This window comes from Hibiscus syriacus, unplaced genomic scaffold, assembly GCF_006381635.1.
Source record: "Hibiscus syriacus cultivar Baekdansim isolate YM2019G1 unplaced genomic scaffold, ASM638163v2 tig00111342_pilon, whole genome shotgun sequence".
Classification (NCBI taxonomy): Eukaryota; Viridiplantae; Streptophyta; class Magnoliopsida; order Malvales; family Malvaceae; genus Hibiscus; species Hibiscus syriacus.
This window is the reverse complement of record NW_024063066.1, coordinates 32857-47851: the sequence shown is the minus strand read 5'-3', so window position 1 is coordinate 47851 and position 14995 is coordinate 32857. Positions and strand designations below refer to the sequence as shown.

Sequence of the window (14995 nt, the reverse complement as noted above, 5' to 3'; positions counted from 1 at the left end):
AAAATGAAATTAAAATTTTAAAAATAATATTCATCTGATTAATTAGAGAGGTTCAGCGATGTCGATCGGTTAAGTTGGCTTACCTAAGGCTCGGCTTCATTTTGTTCAAAGAGCTTCCTAATAAGGGTTTTTTATTCCATTCATTAAATGATTCTTTCTTTAAGATTTGAGGAGAATTATTATATAATCATAGTTACTAACTTATCTAAGTGGTTAAAGGAATCGTTGTTGTTCCTAGAGGTGAAGACGAAGCCAGGATTAGATATTTTCACGGGCCGAAATATTTAAACTTTTTAAAGAAAAATACAATGACATATCAGGTTATTAAACATAAAATTCAGAAGGCAATGTCTAATTTGTCTAATATTTAAACTTATAATGACATAAATTGTTATTAGACCAAAAAAATTAAGAACATTGGATTATCATTCTTTAGTTCTGGCCCTACTTGATTAAATATTTAATAAATTCTTATATATTTAAATATTTATTTTTACATGAACTAAAATACTATTAGATAAAAATATATCGAACATAATTTTTTGTACAGGATCAGGGCACCTTTGTGCCCCAAGAGAGCTCCGCCTCTACCTAAAGGTCACGAGTTCGAGCACCAGCGGTTGCAACAGAGTGATTGAACATTCATTGTCAAATGATTAAGATTGTATTTAAAACAGATACTACTTTGTAATCGTATTAACTTAATAAATAAATAAAAATTAAAGATAATGAGATTGACTGCTACTATAACGGTGAGATTTAAATCAATGGTAAAATGTGTTTGGTTTTAAACATAATAATTAGTGGTAAAATTAAGATGATCATTAATCGAATTGGGTTAGGTTTTTGACATATCTGAATCTAATCTGAGTATGACACCTCTTTATTCGTCATTCGATTTGATTTGAGTGTAAAAAATTAATCAATTTGACACCTGATCTAATTTTTAGAATAAAAACCAATCACGGTCTGGCACAAATATGTATATATAATCTTTATTTTTGTTAAATAATATAAGGATTTAATTAAAAAATATAGAAAGAATTATATTATAATAATCGCCTTTATATATATATTTATAAAGAATGATATATTATTATTTTCATATTGTGTCAGATTAAGTATTTTTATCGTAAACTCAAATTCAACTCGATTTAACCTATTATAATAGGGTCAAATGACCATCCTTAGGGAAGATCAAAATAAAAAAAAATAAGACACAAAGTATGTTTGATCAACTAAAAAGTTAAATGCTAAAATATTAATACTAAAAATAGGTATTGAATTTAATTATAAATATATTTGGTTCTTTACTTAAAATTCAATACTAAATATAATAAATCATTTGATAAATATAAATTTTAAAAATGATTTTATTGAAATAAAATAAATAGAAATATTAGAAAGGGATAAGCCAAGCCGAGCCATAATAATCTTGGAAAGGCTAAGCATTAGGTGGACGAAACCCAAGCTAATGTGAACGCGGTTAGGGGTGGAATCTTCACGTGTGAACACAGATTGTGTATGGAATCTAACCAAAGGTACCATTAACCCAATTATTTTTATTTATTTATTTATTATTTTTATTTTGTAGACCCAAATATTGAATTCTTAAACATAATAAATATAATTTATTAATGGTATTATCTCAACTATTTTTGGGCAATTTTCCCCGACAATTGACCAAAAATTAACCTTATCCATTTAGTGGACTTATAAATGAAAACTAAAATAAGTTTCCCTTTAAGAATATTTAAAAGATTAAGGACCCACTTTCTCTAAAATTTGTTTAACATGTCTTGCATGAATATAAAAATATATCATAATTATTATTTTAATTAAAACCCCAATTTTGAATCGGCAATTAAAAGATTTTATATTGAATTTAATTAACTTCAACTCCCTTCAAATGCATCTAAATATAATGAATTTGTCAATTAGATTAAGTAAATATCATTCGAAGTTGTTTTATTTTAATTAATAACCCATTCAAAGCGTTATTGGTAATTGATAGTTTCATCGTATTTAGTTTTAATTCTTTTTATATTTTTAATGATAATATTTTTATATTTATATAATTTTTAAAAGTCGTACTCTAATATAAAATTATACATTTACCCCTAATTAAAGATATATATCAACTTGATTCATCTTTGTTTTGGTTAATTTACCATTGAATATGGGACGTAGATATATAAATTATGAAATAGTCCCAAAATTTTCTTCTTTTTTGTGTGTGGAAGATCCGGAGTTTTGAATTTCATTTGATTTGCCAATGATGAAGTATCTTCTTCCAAATTCCACGGTAGGGAGATGAAGGATGAATCATGAGCATATCTCGATCCCATGTTGAGTGGTTTGGATATTATAGATTAGAGTGATTTGTGGTTTAATTTTCATGAGCTTTAAACTGATTTAGGTAAATCTAAATTGATAAAGTGGTAGAAGACAATGAGATGAGTTCATTGATACCTTAACTGATCGAAGAAGATGTCGGAGAAAAAAGTTAATAACTTAAAATATTTATCATCATAATATAGTATGTGAAATCATTATTTTCACTATTAATATAGCAAATAATAATTATCTATATGTTTTATCATTTCTCAATTTAAGAGGCGGGGGGGGGGGGGGGGGACACAAAGGTGCCTTCACAATCCAAACCTATACGCTGTCGTCGTGTTTCACAAAGATGGGTAAATTTAACAAACCCTAGTTCTTCACAATTGGCGCCTATTTTGCATGGCTGTGATAATTTTCATGCACGATAACGAGTCTAGAATTGCGGCGGTGGAAAATGGGAGTCAATTAACTTCGCTTAGTGCTGTTAAAAGCAACAATGGTGGGAGTCAACTCTTAAAAATGGAGTTATGACCAAATATTAGGAAGAATAAATGTGTTATAAAATAAAAAAAAAGGTTATAGTTTAAATTATAAAATTAAAAGATTAATATTTTTAACAAATATATCAAATCTGAACAGATTTCACCTAAACCTAAATCTAGAACATTCAACGAGAAAATCTACTTGTTATATTTCAAATAGAAAAAACAAATTAAATCTTAACCTATAATTTTTTACTTTTTTTTAAGGAACGTGAGCCTCGTTAAAAATTCCTTATAAGTCTAATAAGAAAAAAGTGCCCTAAGGAATTATATTATCATAAAGTAAATCATTTGATACATTCGATGCAACAAACTCGGGACAGACCGAGTCAAAATATAAAGTATTCCCAAAATGAAGACCCCGAATGACTTAACTTGTGGGCTACTTTATTACAAGTTCTAGGAGCAAATTGCACTATAGAATTCGCATTTACATTCAACATACCACAAGCTTCCTGAACCTAAAAACCTAGGGTGGAAATGTCCTCCTCCTGCCGATTCATCTTGTTAACAACGATCATGGAATTAGATTCAAACACTACATGTGTCCAGAGGTTATCTTAAGCCAAAGACAAGCCAGCTTTAAAAGTACTAATTTTCGCAAGGTCGACTTCAGAACACCCCGAAGAGGATAACACTAATCCACCTAGAACCTGGCCATAGGAATCTCTTGCAGCAACGCCTATAGCTGCTATACGCCTGAGAGGATCAAAGGTGTGTCTATGCTAATTTTAACAAAACATGGAATAGGCGGATGCCAACAGTCCTTGTCAATGCTCGAAGCAGGGTGGCCTTTATGATGGTACTCGTCCTACTGCTTGCTTCCTGGCCGACAAATACTCCTTCTGAAGTAACTTGGCATTACTGGGTACTGGCCACCACTCAGGGGGAGTCTATAATTTTTTAATATATAAACACATACTTTACATGTAAAATAACTCAAATCCGAATCCTCTAGAAATAACAACACTTTATTTTACAACTAAAGTTGTTTGATGAATTCATTCACTTCGTTGTTTAAATCAATGTTTTAATCCAATTTAATCCAAAGAGTCTTTATATATGAATGTATAAATATAAAGTTTATTTAGTAATAGTTGATGATGATTGGAAACTATGATTTCTCTTTGTAACAGTCCCACACTTTCACATTCATTGGACTAACATAACATGCAAGCCAAACCCAAACATATCAATCGGGCAACTACTCATGGACCCTGTTCATTCTTGGCCTACACTGCTGCATTTATTTGCTCTTAGCCCGTTACAATTAATTCATGGACTCGGATACTAACAAATCATTTTCACATTAATTTTATTTCTTATTTATCATCAGTCATTAATAAAATTTATTAATATATGGATTTATTTATGTTTCAATCATTTTCAAAAATGATAAAAATATTTTCTCAAACTCGATAATTAGGTCAAATGAAATCTTAGAGAACAAAATTTAATAACTCAGTCCATTCCATCAATAATATTCATTTGTAGTCATTAAAAGATTGGGACGACTTGGGAGAGTTGTCATCACCTCTACAGTACCCGATCTGAATTAATCGATCAATAAATCAGTCTAACTATGAAAGTGGTATATATGGTTAGAAATTAAATTTGACACAGTGGTAATACCAAGCATCACATGTGAATCTTGGCATTAAATGGACCAACAATCACATAAAACTTGGTACTTGTAAAACAAAGTGGATTAAAGTTTAGATTTCCAGACCTTTTAAGATGTAAAGTCGAAATGGGCTCATAATTAAAATAATTCTTATAATTATAACTCAATCGATGAATTTCGTTGACCACAGACAATAACAACCCTTCAATGGTCGTTAAGAGTATAACAACTGCACATTCATGTCTTAAATTTAAGTTGTAATTATAAAGATCGGATTCAATGTGACCATTTACTTATCAATAGGTTTAATAAAATTAATTTTAACAGATTATTGATTTTTAGTTTTACTTATTTAATCGACGATATCTACAATATGTTCGATATTATATTTTTGATCTTTTTTTTTTAATTTGCCTAGATATAATTTCGAAATAAATCAATCTTAAATACTCTAAAAATATTATATTAAATGTACTAAGAGTGTAGAATATTTAAATAATATATATTTATAATAATAGGACTTAAGGCCATATTTTTATTCAATTTTATTCATGTCTTCAATTCAGTGATTAAATTAAAAATAATTAAAAGTATAGTAAGTGAAACAGGAGAGATAATAAAATTCAATTATCAAATTTGTACTTTACTCTTAGATCTATAAGCACATGTATTCGAGTATGATACACATATAAATATACTATATTATACTATTTAAATTTATTTTACTTATCTATGTTGGATTAAAATCCATGGGCACATATTATAATGTATTGTTATCATAAAATATGATATAAATCAAGTGATCAATTAATTATATTATAAAGTCATAAGGTATTAGAAGTGTAATGGAAATAAAATGTTGATACTATTAAAATTGAATTTATAATTCGATAAGGGGCAGAGTTATAAGTATAGACAATAACTGATTTTTAAATCAGCTATATAAAGGGGTTACGTTCCCAAAAAAATAGATAATCTCGTATTTACTCTTATCCCGTCAAAGAGTTTATGCTTGAAACTCTATATACCAAAGAAAGATTCAAGGATCTCAACCTATCAATTAATTTAGATGCGCTTTTGTATCTAATATTTTTATTCTTTATGATTTGACATGATTAGATCCTGGTTGTTTATAAATATGATTAGATCCAATGTTTCGTTAGAACCAAACCATATTTATAAACAATCAGAATATAATCATGTCAAATTATCAAAAATAAAAATACTAGATGCGAAAGCTACCTGAATTAATTGATGAGTTGAAATCATTGAATCATTCTTTGGTTGTAATATTCCAAGAAGATAGAGTTCCTTAAATATAAACTCTCTAACGGGATAAGAGTAAATACGAGATTGTCTATCTCTTGGGATCATAACCCCTTCATATATCTATTTAAGAATCAATTATTGTCAGTAATTATAACTTTGTCCCTCATCAAATTATAAATACAACTTTAATAGTATATACGACACTACTCTTTTATTTCTATGACACTTCTAATACCTTATGATTTTATAACATAATTAGTCACTTGATCTCTATCATATTTTATGGTAACAATATACACGATAAATATGTGCCCATAATTATGGATTTTAAATCCAACAATCTATACTATATTTAATTAATTTAATATTAATTGTAAATAAAATAATCATTCTTATTATGATATTTTTATGTTTTATAAGCTATATCATTTAAAATATTATACATATATATTAAATGTTTGTTGCCAACTCTCTCTAGTAAGATTGTTCATGGACTGTTAACCGTACCGTTTAACCTAAACAGTCAGTTAATTGTTATAACGATTACGAGATTTTTTTAACCGTAACTTAGCCATTAAGAAATGGTTATACACTAACGGTTAACCGTTATTAACGGTTCGGTTACAGGTTAACCTACGGTTAACCTATTACAACTTTTTTTTCAATTTTTTCATAATTCATATTACAAAAAATATAGCACTTAACATATACTTACACCGGTGTAAGTGAAAAATAAACAAGTGTAGCACTTAACAGATACTACACCTGCGTAAGTAAATAAAATAAAAAAGTGTAACACTTAATACATACTTACACTGGTGTAAGTATGTATATCTCTCTATATCTTAGTACTTAACAATAAACATATAATTATATTGGTGTAAGTATGTTTATATATTTTCAAAGAAATAAATAATAAAAAATATATATTAAGTTATTTGTATACAAATTTTTTTTTTTTTTTTATATATATAATAGAAACTTATATCGAATTATTTTTGTAAAAATATAATAAATTAGAAATTTAATTTATTAATGGTTAACCAATGGTTAACCGTTTATTAAAATTTGTAAATGTAACTTTAACCGTTAACTATCATTTTTAGCGATTCGATTAATTGAAACCGTTTAATATTAACGATTCAATTAACTAACATGTTAAATGTAACGATTCTGTTGATTAATAGTTATAATTAACGGTTTCGGATTTTTTTAAATACTATATATTGTCTAAGTACTTATTATTTCGTTGAAATCAATGTGATATTCGTACATAATTAACTAATCTATTTATATTCTTTTGGACCTTCCGATTAGGTTCACTATCTTTAATTTTTACAAATAATATTAAAAATCATTACATATCTTTAATTTTTATTTAAAAAGATACAAATCAAGTTTTTAAAAGAATTAGCACTAATATATCAAATAAAATTTATTTATATTTTAAAAAAATATTATTAACTCAAAGAAAAATAAAAAATTATTTTAACATAAATATATATTTTGGTTGTCTTCTTTGTTCAAAGACTTTATACTGATTAATCTGGATCGATCCATGTCACACACCTAATTAAATTGTTAACACAAATTGTTATATAGTTGGTAGTCAAACTGAATCTTGAGGCAAAATTTAGGTACTTAATTGGAAAAAAAACTTAAGTACCAAATTGCACATTAAAGAGGAGTTTAGGTACTAAAATGTATATTTAATTATTTAAACGACACATTGCAAATTTGCAATCCCAGATTCGCACCAGTAATCAAGTAAATTAAATATGCCGCCAAACGACAACGTATGTTACCAAACTACACGTTGACTGTACAAAATACGGTGATACATCAAAGCGTATTTTGATACATATCTGAGATACGTCCCTTTCTCCATTTCCAAATACCACTATACAAGCTAAGGTTAAGAAACATATGAACACACTCTCTCTATCAATCCTTTCTCAGCTCAGCCTTTGCTCATCTTTTTTTTTTCCTGATATTTTTTTCATTCAGTTTCACACTGTTCACAAGGAAGAACAGATTTTTCGCGAATAATTTGCAATTTTTTCCTTTACAAATTAGGAATTTTGTGCTTTTTTTCTTGTTGGTTTAGAGTTTTGAGTCCGAGAGTGATGAAGGTGACGGGGAAGCTAGTTTACCCACGACATTCTCGGGTAGGATTCCGACGGACGTGGATCTCAAGCGGAAGACGTGGAACAGGAGGTGGAAACGGATCGGCGGTGCACCGGTTGTGGGAGGCGGAGCAGACCGGAGACATCTCTGCTGAAATGGAAAGTGGAGGAGAAAGGGAAAGGGAGTGAGAAAGGTTGTGAAGCTGAGGAAGAGCTCGCGGAGGAGGATGATGGCCGGAGAGGTGGTAGTCGGGGATGTCGGAGGAAAGGTGCTTCAAAAGTGTCCGCCAGGAAGCTTGCAGCTGGATCTTGGCGGTTGCGGTTGCCGGAAACGGTGGATCCCGATGTTCCAGTGAGGAGGAGTGATCAGTTAGAGCTCAAGGTTGGATTTTAAACCTGTTTCTGTTTCCATGATCTGTGCTTTCATGTTCTATATTTCCCTTCTATTTATGAACTGTTTGTTATAATGAGATTCCTGTGACCAAATTCAGAAACTGTGATTTTGAAGGGATTGTTTTGGGTGTTAATTTCTTGCTTATATTTGAAACTTTTAACCATTGATGCTGAAAAAAAAACTGATCTTTATAATGCCCTCATTGTTTGATTTTTGAATTTTTCATGTTTATGATGTCTTAGATTTTGCTCGCATGTTTAACAAAAGAGCAAACCTTTCAAAACTTGCTAAATGTAATTGATTCGTATGATTTCGCACCCCGAAAGTTCCCTTTTCGATGCATTTATCGTGTTTGTAGTTTGCCATCATTGTATGCTCTGATATAGTTTTTTCCCTAATCATGAGAGCCTTTTGTTAGCATGGCTTTACAGGTTTCCCACGGATAAAGGATTATGTTATTTGCCGTTATTTATGATTTGCTTGATTATCTGGTTAAGTTGCTTCTGAAAGTTGTGCTAATTTTTTAGACTTAAACTATGATTTTACCGTATTCCGTCTTTGATGGATTAGTTGTATTCAAGTGCTACGAAATTCGGATTATGATTTTGGGCGTTTGGAGTTAATTACTTTGTGATTTACTGCAGTCTGGTTAGGATTTCATGGGTGTTCCATTCCATTATCATCTCAAGGACAAAAATCATGGTTCAGAGGATCCATTACAGAGCCCTAGTTCGGTCTCTGGAGCAAAGAACGGCCTCCTGCGTAAGGTATGCTTGCATCCTTGAGCTACTTAACTGAATCTTGAACTTTTAATGATCTGATACATAAATGACAAATGGAACTCGCATAGGAAACCAAACCTTTCTACATCTCATTCGTAATAGGGCACATGTGCCATGCTACGTTTGGAACCCACATTTGGTGATTTCTTTTAGAAGGGATCTATTATGTTCCATTTCGGTGATTTTGTAGAAGAAGAGCCAGTTGTTTTCATTCTATTTTCGGCATTTTGAATGTTACCAAAGTTGTGTGTTCGATCGATATATGATTAATCATTCTGCTAAAACATTTTGTGTTCATTGCCTGTCCGAGACTCTCAATGAGTCTGGGCAAACTAGAAGGGAAAAGAATAGAATCACAGACCACTTGCATTTAATGCATGAATCAACATGGTTTTAGTTCTATCATTTGAATGATGAAGTTCATGAGTAGAGTATTAGACAAAGATGAGTGCTAATAATCACTTCTAGTCTTGGGATAAACTAGTGAGGGAAATCGCTAAAAAGGGATATTTGTCAATATGAGGGCTTTGCTGCTGTTTGTTTGCCTATAATTTTTAAATTTATTCTCAAACATGCTCGTAGCTTGCTATTATTCATGATAAAGCAAGAACAGCTGCATATTCAGCATATTGATTTCTTCACTATTTTAATCTTAACCTGCCTTTCTCTTTCTTAAGATTGAGCCTTCAATTCAATTTTTAAACTCCGCAATGGAGGGAGCAACAAAGTGGGATCCTGTCCGCTTAAAAACAACTGATGAGGCATGGAAAATTTACAACGACATGAAGCGTATTGACCAACAAATTGGTGCTGTATCAATTGTTTCTGCCTTTGAAACTGAGCTGGTGCAGGCTCGAGTTCACATTGAGGAGCTCGAGACTGAGTGCTGGTCCTCGAAGAAGAAACTTGAGCACTTCTTGAGGAAAGTTAGTGAGGAAAGGGCTGCATGGCGAGTAGAGAACATGAGAAAATACGTGCTTTTGTCGATGACGTCAAAGCTAACTTGAACCAAGAAAAGAAAAACGCCAGAGGCTTGAAATTGTTAATTCAAAATTGGTGAATGAGTTGGCCGCTGACAAGTTATCCTTGGAGGTGTCATCCATAGCAAGGCTTTGGAGGTCATGTCCAAATAATGGGGAAACCTATAAGATAATCTCGGTAGTAGGAGTGAATGGAGGCTTTCAAATGTAATAAAGTCAAATGGTGGTATTGTATCCCCAGATCGAGGATCGGGTAAAGGTGGTCTGAGTCCCTCAGCGGGACAGTGGAGCTCACCCGACTCTGGTCATCCACACATAACAAAAGGATGAAAGGATGCATTGGCCTAACGGCGCGCAGAAAAATAGTTTGAAAGCAAAACTTTTGGAGGCAAGAATGGAAAGCCAAAAGGTCCAACTACGGCATGTTCTTAAACAGAAGATTTAGAAGTTGACAGTGATTTTAACAATGAAATTCCCACCAGGAATAAGTGATATTCGTCAGGCACGAGGAAACTTCTGCCGCTAGTTCGACCAAGAGTTGAAGGAGCATCTTAATACGGAACACCTTGTCGATCCCAAAGATATCCAATTTTCCGGTTATCAAGTTCCTTATCCTTAAGCCCGATGATTTTCTTCATGAAACAGGTTAGTTGGATCATCTCCTTTTATCTGTAGTTGTAATTCTGTCTGGGGACATTGTCGTTCTCTATGTAATAGAGAAAGCAATGCATGCCATTTGAATTGTATCACTCGAGGTTATCATGGAAAACAAGGTTCATGGTGGACTGATATGAACATTTTCCTCTGTAATTTTCATCTTTAATATATATAAATATATTCCTCTTTCAAGATCTTATGGATAAAATAAAGACAGTGGTATTGTAAGGCGTCTCATTGTCTCATTCTAGTTTATCTTGCTCGGTCGGTATCGCCTCATATCAGTAGTCTTCGAGGAAGACGGTGTTGTTAAAAACATGATGATAAGTATCTAATAAACACACTTCATTATCATGCTGAGATCAGTTTGAACATTTTACTAGGCAATATGTCCCATTTTTCACTTTCCTATTCTATTCGGAAATGGGGTTCGAGTTTCCAGATTGAATCGTTCATCAATAGCATGGATCAAGATTGCAACTTTAGAAAATTATACAAAAGTTAACATGAAGATTTCACTGTATGATTCTTTTATTATTCCATGATGTAACTCGATAATTTCATTGCTGTGATGATTCTCGCACAACTTTGATCCTACAACAGTTCTCAAAACAACTGCAACAACAACCACCTCCGTTTTCTTCCCAGAGAATCTGGTGAGAAGATTTATCGACCAAATGATACAAGTTCGACGAACAATAGGTATAAAAAAGAGAGGTGTCTCCGGTTTCTATCATCTATATTCTTGAAAGTTCACATGGCCTGTTGCTTGTGCATGCTCCACGGCCTCCTAAAGATTAGCACGGAATTACGTGAGAGGCATTGTATTTAAAAGAAATTAAAAAATAAAGTGAAATCGGATGCGAACTAGCAAGTTAATAGAAAGGCGAAGAAAAACAAATGACCTTTTGGCCAACCACGCCGATTGGCATACACCGCAACGCAAAGTGAAGTTGGCGGTGTCGGTGTAGCTCCTCTTCCTAAAAAGCAAGGACATGAAATTTAGCCATAATCAGTTTAAGGTCTGATGCTCATTGCTTGTAAAAGTTGATAAATAAAAACTTAAAATGCTACCTTTGTTGATCCTTAACCAGATTTAGTGCAAGACCTTCAACTGGCCCGATGGTTCTATCATTCTGTACGGCAAATACAGTCTGATCAAACTCCTCAGGGGCACCCTCAAACGGAGACATCTGTTGATGTAAAACCCGAAAACCGGAAAAACATAAGCATACAAAGGAGAATGGAGGAACAATAAATGAAAATGAAAACATTATGAAAGAAGAACACATCAGCATCTGCTATGCCTAATTAAAAGTCATAATTTTGTATAGATTCTCTCAAAGGTTCCTTCATAGCAGTTTATTATCCACCAATGCCTTATTCATGTTGTTCCTCTAGTTTAAAAGGCGACAATATGGACAGCCTCAAAAAGTAATAAAGCAGTCACGAAACAACTTACGGCCAATGCATCATAGTGGAGACCGTCATAGATCAGCATAACTCTTTCAGAGTAGTTCTTTTCCTGTCATGAAGGCCGCAATAAAAAGAAGGGGAGTGTAAGCATCGATAATGAAAAATTGACCACTCGAGACAAAAAGAGTGACAAGATCAGCATTCTAACCTGACCATACAAATCGCAACGTGTTGTCTGAATATCATACGCTGCAATTTCACGGCCATAATAATCTGCTAATATTGAAAGCTCAATGGCACCTTCAACACAGAAAATAACATACCGAGGTCAGCGTGAAGATTGTCCTTGTAATAAATAGATTTTGATAAAATGAATAATAACTAGAATAATGGACATGGAGGGAGGGGGAGGTCAGCTAACCTCCCCACTTGTCTGAATCAAGAATCCATGCACAATACTCTGCATTTGGCTTTCCGAGAAACGCCTCGGAGTATTTCGTTGGAGCACTTGACACCGTTGCGGCTATAACCTTCAAACAGTTATCAATCACTCTAGGTTAGGAAAAAGAAATGGCACTTAAAACGGTAAGGATAAATGGCTTTATATCGACACTTTATGTATGCTCATAGATTTCCACCCTCAAACTAAAACACGTTGATCTTTCTATTTAATTTGGCATTCCAGATGCATCAGAGATTATAGTAGTAATACAGTAAACGGAACAAAGCTAAGCATGGCAATCTTGAACATATCCCATTAAAGCCCCAACAGTATGGATTTGAATACCAACATATAAAGCTTCATATTCTGTAACTGTTCTATCCACAGATCGAAGGCTACTAGAATTCATTAGCTAACATAAACTGCAGACAAAGTTTCAATATATGTCTTCAGTTACAATAAAATGACCTAAACCAAGCGCTTCGAAAAAAAATCATAAGAATAAGCATATAAGAACCTGTCTCAACTCCAGAGCTTTTGTCTTGTTATGGTCCATAACATACCTAAATACGAGGAAACGAAGAAAAACAATCTCAAATAAACAATAATCACACCGATCAAACCAATAAACATTAAAACGGAAAGTTAACGATCTAGTAGTTTAATGAGCTAACCCAACAGCATTGAAAAGGCAGCTGTTGTCTGAGGGAATGACCCTTCGAACAGCAATACCTTCCATTTTCCAAATTATTATGAACCTAAACAAACAAACAAAAGAACACAAAATTAACTTGCACCATTATACAAATTTGTAATGGAAATAGCTAAGAAACTGTTCTTTAGATTCCAGAAATACACAACTTGTGAATATGAAACAAGGAACACTAGATTGATCAAAGCATGAAACTCAGCTTATAATTCTTTCACTAATATCATTGAAATGAATTTTTCTTTAAGCAATTAGCAAATATCTTAAGATATACAACGAATAGTTTGAACAAAAAAGAAAAAGAAAAAGCTACCAATAAACAAGAAATGATCCAATTCATGGAATTAGATTACCTGAAACGCAGTTCTAAAAAAGAAGATGCAGAAGAACCCAATTTTATCACGGAAGAACTAATGCCCCCAAATCTAGAATCGGCAGGCACCAAGAATAATAGCTTTAAACAAGGGAACTTCAAAGATAACAAATTGACCCCACGTGTATTCGTAAAGATGACAAATCTTGAGCAACGCAAATCTTATAGCTATGATTGGTTTTCCTTCTAGCGTTTTCGGTGGTGACAAAAGAAATGATTTTTTCAGGGTAAACTAGTATTTAGCATTAAAGTACAAGTTTTTGTTGTTTTAGTATTTATTTATAAATTTTGTTCTATTTTAATATTTAAATTTTTATTTTTTTAAAAATTATATTTAACGGTTAATTTTTGTTTTGTTTTACTACACATGTGGTATTTTTTTATTGGTAAACTAAATCATTCATTACTCAATTATCTTTTCAGTCTTATTTTGATCACTAAAATTTAATATTTTTAATTTAATTACTTAGCTTTCAATTATTTTTAATTTAATCGTTTCAACTTTCAACTTTTTTATTTTTAATTATATATTAATAAAATGATAGTAAAAAATATCATGTCATAAAAATTATTGATAAAATAAGGTTTAATACATTTTTAGGTACCTGAATTACATCTAAAATTGACTTTTGATGTCTAAATAATTTTTCGTTAAAAATAGGTGCCTAATGTTTTCTTCGTTCACTTTTAGGTGTCCACCGTTAAAAAAACGTTAAGTGACACATGTCACATCTAGATTTTATTAAAGAATATTTATTTTTAAAAAAATAAAAAAATATAAACATGACACATGCCACTTAACGGTTTTTTAAAGGTAGTCACTTAAAAATGTAATGGTAAAAATATTAGACACCTATTTTTAACAAAAATTCTTTAGGCATCAAAAGTCAATTTGAAGTATAGTTTAGACACCTAAAATTATATTAAATCATAAAATAACTTAGAGGAATTAAAATAGGAAAAATTTGGAAGTTGAGAAGTTAAATTGAAAATTTTTAAACTTTAGTACCAAAATAGGAGTGAGAAAGTTGAGTGATGAATAATATAATTTAACTATAAAAAATGTAGTGTAGACGTGGTACTAAAATGAAACAAAAACTAAAAATTAGGTATATTTTTAAAAAGTTAAAAGTTTATGTATTAAAATGAAACAAAACTAATAGCTTACGAGGATAAGCTATCCGTTCACCTTGTGATGGAATTGTGTGCTGGTGGTGAGTTGTTTGATAGGATCATTGCCAAGGGACATTACAGTGAGAGGGCAGCTGCTTCTGTTTGTAGAAGGTTGTCCATGCTTGTCATTTCATCGGAGTGATGCATAGGGACCTTAAGCCTGAG

The 14995-nt window shown here is 31.7% G+C and overlaps 2 protein-coding genes across 3 annotated transcripts; one reads left to right on the top strand and one right to left on the bottom strand.

The window, feature by feature from the left end:
* Positions 1 to 8031: 8031 nt before the first annotated feature.
* Positions 8032 to 10550, top strand: LOC120159080. The gene is made up of 3 exons (XM_039169750.1): positions 8032 to 8286; positions 8943 to 9065; positions 9758 to 10550. The coding sequence occupies exons 2-3, from the start codon at positions 8958 to 8960 to the stop codon at positions 10085 to 10087; spliced, it is 438 nt and encodes a 145-aa protein (XP_039025681.1). The 5' UTR covers positions 8032 to 8286; positions 8943 to 8957; the 3' UTR covers positions 10088 to 10550.
* A 711-nt stretch (positions 10551 to 11261) lies between these two features.
* On the bottom strand, positions 11262 to 13811 carry LOC120159079 (OVARIAN TUMOR DOMAIN-containing deubiquitinating enzyme 2-like). 2 transcript variants are annotated; one of them, XM_039169749.1, is made up of 9 exons: positions 13638 to 13811; positions 13250 to 13333; positions 13093 to 13138; positions 12555 to 12663; positions 12342 to 12433; positions 12180 to 12242; positions 11792 to 11910; positions 11623 to 11697; positions 11262 to 11507 (listed from the first exon to the last, which is right to left on the bottom strand). In XM_039169749.1, exons 2-9 carry the CDS (start codon positions 13312 to 13314, stop codon positions 11471 to 11473), a joined length of 606 nt encoding a protein of 201 aa, XP_039025680.1. In that variant the 5' UTR covers positions 13315 to 13333; positions 13638 to 13811; the 3' UTR covers positions 11262 to 11470. The 2 variants fall into 2 exon arrangements, with proteins under 2 accessions (XP_039025680.1, XP_039025679.1); XM_039169748.1 differs by having other exon boundaries at positions 13250 to 13351; positions 13677 to 13809.
* Between the last annotated feature and the right edge of the window lie 1184 nt (positions 13812 to 14995).